Source organism: Nicotiana attenuata, unplaced genomic scaffold (genome assembly GCF_001879085.1).
Source record: "Nicotiana attenuata strain UT unplaced genomic scaffold, NIATTr2, whole genome shotgun sequence".
NCBI lineage: Eukaryota > Viridiplantae > Streptophyta > Magnoliopsida > Solanales > Solanaceae > Nicotiana > Nicotiana attenuata.
Window position 1 is genome coordinate 218683 of NW_017670684.1, and position 11656 is coordinate 230338.

General features: G+C 36.7%; 2 protein-coding genes across 2 annotated transcripts; one reads left to right on the top strand and one right to left on the bottom strand.

Annotated features, from left to right (window-relative positions):
• Window positions 1-6950: 6950 nt before the first annotated feature.
• On the top strand, window positions 6951-9270 carry LOC109242275 (transcription repressor OFP5). Its single transcript, XM_019409139.1, has 2 exons — window positions 6951-8792; window positions 8880-9270. The coding sequence occupies exon 1, from the start codon at window positions 7476-7478 to the stop codon at window positions 8763-8765; it is 1290 nt and encodes a 429-aa protein (XP_019264684.1). The 5' UTR covers window positions 6951-7475; the 3' UTR covers window positions 8766-8792; window positions 8880-9270.
• On the bottom strand, window positions 8183-11355 carry LOC109242274 (pentatricopeptide repeat-containing protein At4g18840). Its single transcript, XM_019409138.1, has 2 exons — window positions 9599-11355; window positions 8183-8264 (listed from the first exon to the last, which is right to left on the bottom strand). The coding sequence occupies exon 1, from the start codon at window positions 11270-11272 to the stop codon at window positions 9620-9622; it is 1653 nt and encodes a 550-aa protein (XP_019264683.1). The 5' UTR covers window positions 11273-11355; the 3' UTR covers window positions 8183-8264; window positions 9599-9619.
• Window positions 11356-11656: the final 301 nt, after the last annotated feature.

Consider the following 11656-nt stretch of genomic DNA (forward strand, 5'->3'; position numbering starts at 1 on the left):
CAACACAACATTTTTACTTTCAATTTCACTAATCCTAAGTTCCAGGTTTTTGCACTTAGCTTTTAAAACTACACACTCTTTTGACAGTTGTTCCTTTTCATTGTTTACATCCTTAGATTCATCAATCAGCTCTAGGAGCAACTCAGATAACATTTCCTTAGATAAAAATTTAATCTTGTCTTTGAGATGAAAAACACTTGCCTTAGCTTCTTCATCAGATTCTCCAATAGCCATAAGTGCTCGTTCATCATCATCTGAGCTATCTCCCCAAGCAGCGACCATAGCCTTTGTTGATCCTTTGCTGTTGTTTTTCTTGGGTTGAACCTGTTCCTTCATTCAGCTTTCTTTCTTCCACTCAATTTCCCACAGAGGACAGTTCTTGATGTGGTGATCGGTCTTTCTACACTTGTAGCAGCCATCATTAGTTTGTTTCTCAGGAGCTTTTGATTTGATGTAGCTACTACTTCTTGTAGAACCCTTTCCTCTCCTTAGGTACTTCTTGAAATCTTTTATGATCATGGCTATTTCATCATCTCCGGATCAGAACCTTCAGTGATTCTGAGAGCCAAACTTCTTTCCTTCTTAGGTACATCCTTCTTCATGGTCTGTCTCCTAAGTTCATAGGCAGTAAGATTTCCAATCAATTCATCCAGTGGGAGAGTGGCAATGTTCTTTGATTCTTGGATGGCAGTGATTTTGCTCTCCCAAGTGATAGGCAAGACTCTAGTCGATATCTTTTCGACCCTTTCTTCATCAGGAATAATCCTTCCAAGAGATTTCAATTCATTTGTCAGTATAGTGAACCTTGTGTACATCTCTTGAATGGTTTCTCCTTCCTTCATAGAAAAACTCTCATATTGAGAGTACGGTAGAGTTCCTCTAGATCTCTTCACGTGAGGTGTTCCTTCATGAGCCACTTGCAGTGTGTCCCATATTTTCTTAGCAGCGGTACAACCTTATATTCTGCTCTGGACCAAGTCCACAAACAAGTCATTTCTTGTCTTTAGCATTCTTCTCCCATTTTCTCAAGTAGCAGTGCAATCAGCTCTTGTCTTTGGCACATCTACTCCTTCAGCATTTTTCTTCAAGGTAGCCAATGGACCATCAGTGACAATGTCCCATAGCTCGTAGTCTTCTCCTATAATGTGATCTCTCATCCTATTTTTTCACCAAAAGTAGTGGATTGCCCTTCCCAGTTTCCAGGTGGTGCACTCATGTTGATCTTTTCCTAAGGTGTAAGACTCTTCAAAGATAACCCGCTCTGATACCAATTGCTGTTTTATACTTCAATGCCACACAAAAGGGGGTGATTTGTGTGGTGTCTAGTTTTCGCGTGCACAGATTATAGAAGAACCTAGTTCTTCTAAGTGTTCCTTAAACGACTATTGCGGAAATAATAAATGCGAAAAGTAAAGAACACAAGTATTTTTACGTGGGAAATACCCGGCTCAAAAGGTGAAAAACTACGACTTACCTCTCAGTAGGATTTTCCCCAACACTTCACTAAATCACTGAGCCAAAACAGCATTTACAAAAACTCTTGTAAACCTAAGGATTACCTCTAATCCCATTGTGGCAACCAGCCTCTAACTGTTGCGACAATTCAAGTTAACTCTAACTTGAATACTCAGAGTATCTAATACAAATGCTTCTAGATAAAGCTGAAAGGTATAACTTGAAAATCACCTACTACAGTGAAACTAGAATAAAAGACAGACACTTGGAACTAGTTCTTCTATCTGGTTCATATAGTTTCAGGTTCGCACACTTGAATCACACAAGAATTGCTTGCAAAATGCTTGCTATTTTGCACTCAACTCACGTTTAACTTCAGCTTTTGTGCGTACCTATAAAGTGAGAACATCCTGCAATTTATAGAGTTAGTAGAGTTGGAAATAACTAGAGTCTCAATGCTATACTCTTTCTTGGTAGAAGAGTTCTAGTTATCTTCAACTTCTAACTCCTCCCTTATCTTGGACAGTGTTCGCTTCGAGTAAGAAGTCCTTCTCCTTGTCAATTATGCAACCTTTTCGATCAAGAGATATTAGATATAACCACTTAAGCTTATCTCCCTCACGTGCATCCATTGTGATTGAATCTGCCTGTGGCTGTGTACACCGTGGATGAACCTGGTTCATGCTTGAGTTCTTTTGTCAATTTTCAAAACAAACTTCACTTGGGCCAACTACATAAAAAGTTAATTAAATCATAAATTTTGACATCGGAAAATATAGCAAAAGTCTTTCTTCCATCTTTAGGAAGCGAAAAGTGACATACTAGAACGAAAAGAGCAAACAATTAAAAAATTCATTAATTGTTTAAGAAGACATGGCACATTGTGGGAGAGGAAATAACTGCAGCAGTTCAAGATTTCTTTGAGAGCGCAGATATGTGTAAAGCCATTAATTGCACAACAATCACACCGATTCCAAAAATCCAAAATTCAACAAACATAAGAGACTTTAGACCTATTTCTTGCTGTACAGTTCTATATAAGCTCATCTCTAAAGTGATTGCTTTTGTACCTGGAAGGCTGATGACAGATAACATTTTGATGAGTCATGAACTAGTGAAAGGTTATGGAAGGAAGAGTATCTCCCCTAGATGTATGCTTAAAATTGACATGCAAAAAGCATATGATTTTGTGGAGTGGATGTACATAGAACAAGTGTTAAAATCACTGAATTTTTCAGAAATCTTTGTGAGATGGATAATGGCTTGCATCAGTACAGTGACTTATTCAGTTCTAATAAATGGTAGACCAACAGGTCCTTTTGAGGCAAAGAAGGGGCTCAGGCAGGGTGATCCACTTTCACCTTTCTTATTTGTTTTGGCTATGGAATACCTGAGCAGGTCATTGAAGACTCTGAAGGAAGACAAGAAGATTAAATATCATCCCAGGTGTGCCAGGTTTAACTTAGTGCAACTGGGGTTTGCAAATGATTTATTATTGTTTTGTAGAGGTGATGTGCAATCTGTGAAGATACTGCATCAGCATTTCCAGAAATTCTCTGCAGCCTCAGGACTGGTTGCTAATCCAAATAAGAGTTGCATCTAATTTGGAGGGGTGAATCAGTCGACTCAGCAACAAATTATGGAGATTCTTGGTTATAAAAAGGGAGAATTGCCTTTCAGATATCTAGGGGTTCCATTGAGTACTAAGAGACTATCTGCTATACAATGTGAGCCACTAATTGAGAAAATATTGCACAAAATTCAGAACTGGACAACAAAGTATTTGTCATATGCAGGTAGAGCAGTCCTAGTGAAGAGTGTACTGTTTGCTATACAAACATTTTGGGCACATATCTTTATACTGCCTAAGAAAGTTATACAGTTCATAGAGACCATCTGTAGAAGGTTTCTGTGGACAGGAGATGCTGAACCAACTAAGAAGGCCTTGATAGCTTGGGAAAGACTTTGTACACCTAAGGTTGCAGGGGGATTGAACTTTATAGATGTGGCACTACAGAATGAAGTTGTTATTTGCAAATTGCTATGGAATATATGTACTAGGAAGGAGAAGCTATGGGTGCACTGGGTACACACTTACTATGTCAAAGGCCATGCAGTGTGGAGTATAGAACAAAGTATGCTTCCTGGGAAATTCAGAAGATATTTCAGGCTAAGGAGTATTTTACAAAGGCTGGAATGAATGAAGATGATGTCCAGCAAATGGAGAAATGCTCAATCAGGGGACTATACAGATCATTACAAGGTGTATTTCAAAAAGTAACATGGAGGAAACTAGTGTGCAATAATCAAGGACAGCCAAAGTGGATATTCATATTGAGACTAGCAACACAACAGTGGCTAGCTACCAAAGATAGGCTGGCAAGATGGGGGGTAGATATAGATCAAACATGCTCTCTGTGTAATAAGGAAAATGAGACAATGCAGCATATATTCTTCAAGTGTGAGATTACAGGGAAGATATGGAATGGTCTGCTGAGATGGCAAGGGATTCAAAGATCACACCACAACTGGCAAGAAGAGATTACATGGATGGTAAAGGTGACTAAAGGCAAGAATGCAAGAGCAGCTATATGTAGAATGACACTAGCAGCAGCAGTGTATCATTGTTGGCAGGAGAGGAATTTTGTGATTTTTCAGAAGAAGAGAATGACAGCCACCTCTTTAATCAATCATATTATCCGGGAAGTGCACATAAGGGCAGCAAGGTTCCCTTATCTAGATAAGGTGATGACTACTTTGAACTGGTATCCGGAAATTAGTTAGAATAGAACACAATAGTGGAAGTTGATGGAGTTATAAAAGAAGTGAATGCTAGATATCATCTTACTGGGGCTGCATGTCCAGTAGGTGATATTCTAGGCAAATTTTGTAATAGTTTAGATGAGTTGTAAATATTGCTACTTGGTAATAAAATTCTTATTTACCAAAAAAAATTAAAAAATTCAGAAAAAAAGAATATAGCAATCGCATTCTTCTGGTATGTAGAACTTTGTTTTCTTCAAAAGAAAAACAAAGTTGAGGAAGGGGGAGGATGAAAAGAATTATGTCCTTTGTAGTAAAAGAAGATACCCCAGTGCACTGAAGTTTTCCGCATTCATGTAGAGTCCTGGGAAGAGTCGTACCACAAAGAAGTGTGATTTAAATAATTTATCTCAATGTTTGCATCAATGGATGATTCTTGGACTCGAACCCACCTAAAAATTTATCATTCTGATTCTACGATCCCATGACCGAAAAGTCACATAATTCCAAGGCCCCCTTCTTATGTCTTTGTGTAAAGGATTAATCCTAATGCCCTTTTAGATCTTGGACATTTAGGAACCTTGAGTTTTGGGCCAAGAAGAAAGGCAATTTCTAGGGATTTTTACCTAATTATACTATATTAGAAACTTAATTACCTATCTTCTCTATGTTTTCTAGTTTTTAATAAGTATCTAGGTTTTTCTTACAAATTATGTAGATTGCTCCTTAAAAATCTCACGCCCCATTATTAGTGCATTCAATTACATCATTTCCTTCTCTCTTTTTTCCCATCTCCTCTTCTCTCTTCTTCCTTTTTCACATCAAAATTCCTTAATTTACGCCAGAATCTCCATCTTTTCTCTTCCCACCATTGCCGACAGCTTTATATTATTAAAAATCATCAATTGTATCGTTCTTTTGCTGGGAGATTGGACAACAATGAAAATGAAGAAATATTCAGGAATTGTATGATAATTTTATCATAATTGTATTTGAATTATATCAAATACATCAATGCCTAAAACATAATTGTATCATATTTGTATCACAGTTGTGTCTAACTTGTATATGGTACATTAATATCCAAAATAATACCCGGTACAATACTAATAAATTAATATATAATTATATATATTTGTGATACAAATTATGATATTCTTCACGAATTCACAACTGTTCGTAACAATATACAATGGATATACAATGAATATACAATTATCATACATTTATAATACTATCCCTTCAACAATTATGATACATATACAATTATAATACAATCGTGATACATTTCCGAAAAATTGTGATACAATTATGATCTTCATCTTCTTCAAGTTTCAATCACAACTCTACACTAAAAATCTAATATAATCGTACTATAATTGTATTAGTATTGTTTCAAGTATTGTTTTGGGTATTGATGTATCATATACAAGTGACATACAAGTTTAGAAAATAAGATAACAAGATTCAAAACAAGAGAGAAATCAGATATCAGCGGGAGAATTCTCACGGTGGTTAAGTACAAATATGGGTAATTGTTAAAGAAAATAGAAGAATCTTAAATGTAGGGGGTTTATGTGTAACTGATGCGCTATATTTAAAGTATGTTTCATTTCCTCCTTTTTATGATTTTGTATAAAAGTAGTAAATATAGGTATATAAAGTAATTAACATAGAACCTAAATAAAGATAGTAAATAGGTTTCTATTATAGTATAGCTAGGTAAAAATCCCCAATTTCTACATATTGGATGTCATATTGAGCCTATGTCAATTCTCTAAAGACAAAGCAACGTAGGCCCATAATTTGCTGATTGAAATGCGAGTCTCAATCAAACTGTGTAAAAATCGGTAATGAGCATATCATTATTAGCCAAAGTTAAGGTCAATTTACTAAAGACAAAGCTAAAAGCAAAAGAAGGAACCTAATCTACAAAACAAAAGACAAAGCTAAATCATGTTTAAGGTAGAACTAAAGTGTAAAATTTCGGGCCCTAGTATGCGTCCTTCATCAAACTAAAGCTTTTACCAATATCACCTGCAATTTTGGGATGCTCGTGATGCTGATATCCATAAAAAATAAACTACCTTTTGTCCTTAGGGTTGAGATGATAAAATCCTAGGGAGTTGGCTAATTATTCAAAGTTATGAACGTCTAATAATCTTCTCGACAACTTCAGAACGAACCTCCTCTTATTCAATTTAGATATTAAATTCTGTCGTTTAAATGCTCCTCTGATTCCTTAATCAGTTAATCTTGAAAAAGAAAAAGACTGATTTCAATAACTCGCGGACAAGAATAAGAAACATTTGATGAACTAATGTGAAGTCATAAGCCTCACTATTTGAAAACACCGATCTTTTGCATAACAAAAGAGTTTCTCATGACTCAACCACTATTACAGAATTCTTCACCATAAAATATGGATACGTGATTTTCCAAACAAAAAAAAAAGTTGAAACTATTTTATATTATTAATTTGTGATACGGTCCTTTTTTTTAATCATAATATGATGAATCTAAACACAATTATAACAAACTGGAAATATTACTAACTTCCAGCATTTTCGCCAGTCCTTGTGAATTCCATTACTTTTTGTAAAAAACAAAAAAACAAAAAAAAAAATCTACTACATAGGAATAATGGAAATCGAATTCACACTTATTGTGTGAAAAGCTCCCAACAATCCTATTTGGCGATATGCTTTGCTGGCTATAAATATATGGTTTAACTTCACAATGTATAGCATTCTCATACCAAATAGCACCAAGAGTTAAATGATCCACACCAACATGTAACTATTTATAGTAAGAATAATTTGGTAACCTATCGATATATATATGTGGAAGAAAATAAAAGACAAAAAAGTAAAAAGGACTTGAGGGTAATGACTTTAGGTAGGAGACCAAGTGAATTTGGTTCCTTGAAGATAGAACAGCAATTCTGCAAAAGCTTCTAGGTACAAATACTTACTAGAAAGTAGGAAGAAGTGGGTAAGTGGTCACAAGATTTCCAAATGGCGGGCCTTTCTTTTGAACTAAATAGTGCAAATACAATTTCTAAAAGCAACACACACAACCTAAAAAAGTGCACACCTTCCTCCAACATGAATCCCACGTCTCTATTTAACAGCCTAACTGTCCCCCTTAACTGCTTCTATTGCACTTCTTTTTCCCTCTGCTAACTCCAAGAAAGACCATTCACAAAAAATTTAGCAAAACTTCCATTTTCTGCTGCTTCTTTTTCATAGTGAAAGATGAAGTGGGGAAAGAAGAAGCCTTCATCTTCATTGATCAATCATGTTTTCCCTGTTTCTTGGCTCTCAAAATTCAAACAAAAGAAGAATGGCAAGACTGAGAATCAAGAAGCAGCAAAAATGAAGCAAAAGGGCAAGGTGAATTTGACTTCTTTGACTTCGCCGACGACGAATGTTAGCCTGAAAGAAGGCAGATTCTATGGTGGATATGATGATGATGATCCTTATTGGAGGCTTTCTTTTACTGAAGATAGATTTGAAGCTTATCATCAGAATCAGCAGATTCAGAACCCACTCTGGAATGGTTCTTATGATGAATGTGATCAATTTTCGGCTTGGAATTCCAAGATTCTTTTGGGAGAAGAGGATCACAAGTTCAATTATATGGTTTCAAGAAAGATAACGGAAAAGCCCAAGAAAATGTGGATTTCACAGAAAGAAGCAGAATTCAGCAACAGAAAGAGGAATTCTGTTAGAGATGAGAAGTTGAGGAAACTGAGTAGAAAAGCTCTGGAGGAGAGAATAGCAGAAAATGCTAGAGAACCTGATCAAGAAGAAGAAGAAGAAAGAGCAACAGAGGTGATAGAGAAAGATATATTCGAAATAGAGCCCGAGAATGAGAAGGTAATGCAAAAGAGGAAGGAGAAATCAACAGCCTATTGTACAAGAAAGACGAAGAGCGTGACTGATTCCAGGCAGAATACAGTCGAGGAAACTTACATGTTTGAATCTCTGAATCTGGAGGAAGAAGCTGATGAATTGTCTGAAGAAGAATTTGAATCAGAATGCCTAGAGATGAAAGACATGAAGATCAAACAAATGTCAGAGAAAAGCGAATATCAGCAGAGAAAATCAGTGTACATAAACCAGAAGAGAAGACGAAAACATGGTGTTAAACTCAGAGCATATTCACCAAGAACAACAGCCAAGATAGAATGCAGAATCAAAGCTCTTGAAGACATGAAGAAAGCAAAGATGAAGATGAGACAAGAGACAAAGGAGAGATCGGGAGGAGACAGGACAGTTTTCGATAGCTATGCTGTTGTAAAGAGTTCATTTGACCCTTTTAGGGACTTCAGAGAGTCGATGATTGAGATGATAACACAGAGAGGGATAAAAAACTCAGAGGAGCTTGAAGAGTTATTGGCTTGTTATCTGACACTGAACTGCGATGAATACCATGTTCTCATTATCAAGGTCTTTCGGCAGGTATGGTTTGAGCTGAACCAGGTCAATATTGGAGCAGGATTGCAGAATTGCTGTTGTTCTGATGACTTGGGAATTGCTTAACTTCATGCAAATGTAAATAAGTTATAGGTACTATCCTCTCTTAGGAGTATGTTTATTGTTTTAAATTATTACTATGTCTTTTATACTAAAATGGGGAAAAACTATTGAAAACAGGCTTTGCATTCTGAAATTTCCAAAGAGCAATCAAGCTTGATGGTTTATACATTTGCCAGGGCAATGAACACAACAGTTCATCGTTCATCAAGATGAATTAGCTCCTTTTACTATGGAATTAACAAGGAGTTAATTGCGACTAGAATCTGGCAGCCAGAATTTCCATCTGCATCTGGATGCCAATGCATTAACTGATGGATAAGAAATTTATACCAAAAAAAAAACATCCAAATGATAAGAAATACTTATACATTATGAACGAGAGAAAATCTTGGGAAGGAATGATAAACTTTATTTTCGAGATATGTTATATTTATGTTTTTGATTGCTTCTTCTGACACAAGTTCAGGGTAGCTGCTTGCTATATAATTTACAACAAACTGTTTGCTTCTGTTGCACTGGAGAGCTATTTCTACCAATATAAGCAAATGTTTTGGTCTGTATAAAGAAGATAAACTCTATCCTTTTCAACAGTTTGCATAATCAGTGGTTCTTAAGGTACCGCTCACGTCTACATACTATAATTCCCATCTAGCAGCCTGAAAAGTAAGAGAGAGTATTAAAGAAATCGCTTGAAGGCTGTAGTAGAAGCAGGTCAGCAAAATTTTAGTACCACAGTAGTAGCAAGCACGCACGACAAATGGAAAATTCAGCATCCTCTGAAGACTGGATGCAGCGCTTATAGAGCTATTAGTACTATTTCAGATTGATGGCCTTACACAAGAAGTCTTTTGTCCATGTTACAGTATTATCCCTTCACCAGCCAAGAACTCGTGAACAACTCCATCCACTTCAATCATGCTACAACCGGGCTCTTTAGTCACTCCCTCACTTCTCATCTTCCTCCGCACTTCCCTAACATCATCCCATCTCCCCATAGATGCAAGGACATTTGATAGTTGAACATAACCAGCACTGTCGTGGGGATCAAGCTCTAAAAGTTTGGTAGCGATGCGCTCTGCCAATTCAACATCATTGTGGCTTCTGGAAGCACTCAACAGGGACTCCCAAATTGCAGGAGCTTCTTTCACTGGCAATCTGCTTAAGAGTTCTTCAGCCTCCTCTAATAATCCAAACCGGCCAAGTAAATCAACCATGCAACCATAATGCACGAGCGTAGGCTGAATTCTATATTCACTAATCATGAGATCGAAAATCCTGCGCCCCTCGCTTAATAAGCCCCCTTGACTGCAAGTAGACAAAACGCTTACAAAAGTGACCTCATTGGGCTTAATACCATCAGCAATGAGTTCATCAAAAGTCTTTAATGCATCATCCAAATACCCATGGTTGCTTAACCCTGCAATCATTGCATTCCAAGTACTAATATCTTTTCTCGAAGTACCAATAAACACCTCCAGAGCTTTCTCAATACATCCACATTTGCAATACATATCTACAAGAGCAGTAGCAAGGAAATCGTGAACCTCGATCCCGTTCCTCTCGATATAAGCATGAATCCACTTTCCCTGGCTCAGAGATCCAACACCAGCACAAGCAGACAGCACATTCACAAGTGTACAATTATCAGGCTTCACTTTAGCTCTCAGCATATCCTCAAAAAGAGCCAAAACTTCAGCAAACCTATCAGCCTTAGTATACCCAGTAATCATAACATTCCACGAAACAACATCTTTCACCAACATTTCATCAAACACTTTCCTTGCTTCATCCACCAGCCCAACATTCACATAACCAGAAACCATAAAGTTCCAAGATTCAACATTCTTCACAGGCATTTCATCAAACAACTCTCTTGCCAACTCAAACAACCCCCTTTCAGCAAACACACTCAACAACCCGTTCCATGCTATAACGTCATCTTCAACCAACCCATCAATCATACCACGCGAAACTCCAAAACACCCACATTTCGCATACATATGAATTAAAGTGTTATACACATACACATCTTCCTCAAGTCCAATTTTTGTCACTAAACCATGAACTTGTTCACCTTGTTTAGCATTTCCTATAGTAGCACAAGCTTTTACAATGAATGTAAAAGTGTACTTATCAGGGAAAACTTTATGTACAGCATTTAACATTTTGAGGAAGATTATGAGCGAGAGTTGCGGAAAAGAGCTAGTGGAATAAGCACGGATGATAGTGTTGTAGGTATATGAGTTAGGTTCTTCGATGTGAGTGAAAATGGAAAGAGCATATGAAAGGGTGTCGACGGAGGAAGAAGTGGGAAGTGTAGTGGCTTTGGTTAAGAGGCGGCTAGCGGCAAAAGGGTTACGAAAGAGGCCGGATTTGAGCAGGAAAGCGTGAGATTGGTGGAGTTCGGAAATGGTATTGGCCATTTCTATGAAGGAAAAGATTGGTTCTGGAGAGAAAGTTGCTGCCATTGACATTGTGTTTCCAATTTTGGTAATTAGTACGACGAGCATGTGTTTGATATTTTGTTTTGCCTACAATCCAAGAGAGACTGACTAATCATATTTTACGTTTTATACTTTTAACTTGTCTAAGCTCTAGTTATAAGTATTTTTTCTTAATCAAACATCGCATTGTTCAAGCAAATATTCTTCCTCATAAACCGAAAACAATCCATAGATTATTTAAAGTGATGACTTGGATAATTGTTTAAATTTCTTTCATTAAAACGATATGTTATCATAAATTAACAAAGGAGTATGTAGAACTCTTAGACGTTAAAGCTGTTAAAATTGCATTTGAATATTTTTTGGTTGAAGATGTACATGTATTGAAATGATCACTGGTCCAGCAAATTTAGGAATGAGAGACATTGAAAATCTGAAATTAGAACTCTC

Coding starts and splice junctions, on each gene's coding strand:
- LOC109242274 (XM_019409138.1), bottom strand. CDS start 11,272: ATGCTCGTCGTACTAATTACCAAAATTGGAAACACAATGTCAATGGCA.
- LOC109242275 (XM_019409139.1), top strand. CDS start 7,476: ATGAAGTGGGGAAAGAAGAAGCCTTCATCTTCATTGATCAATCATGTT.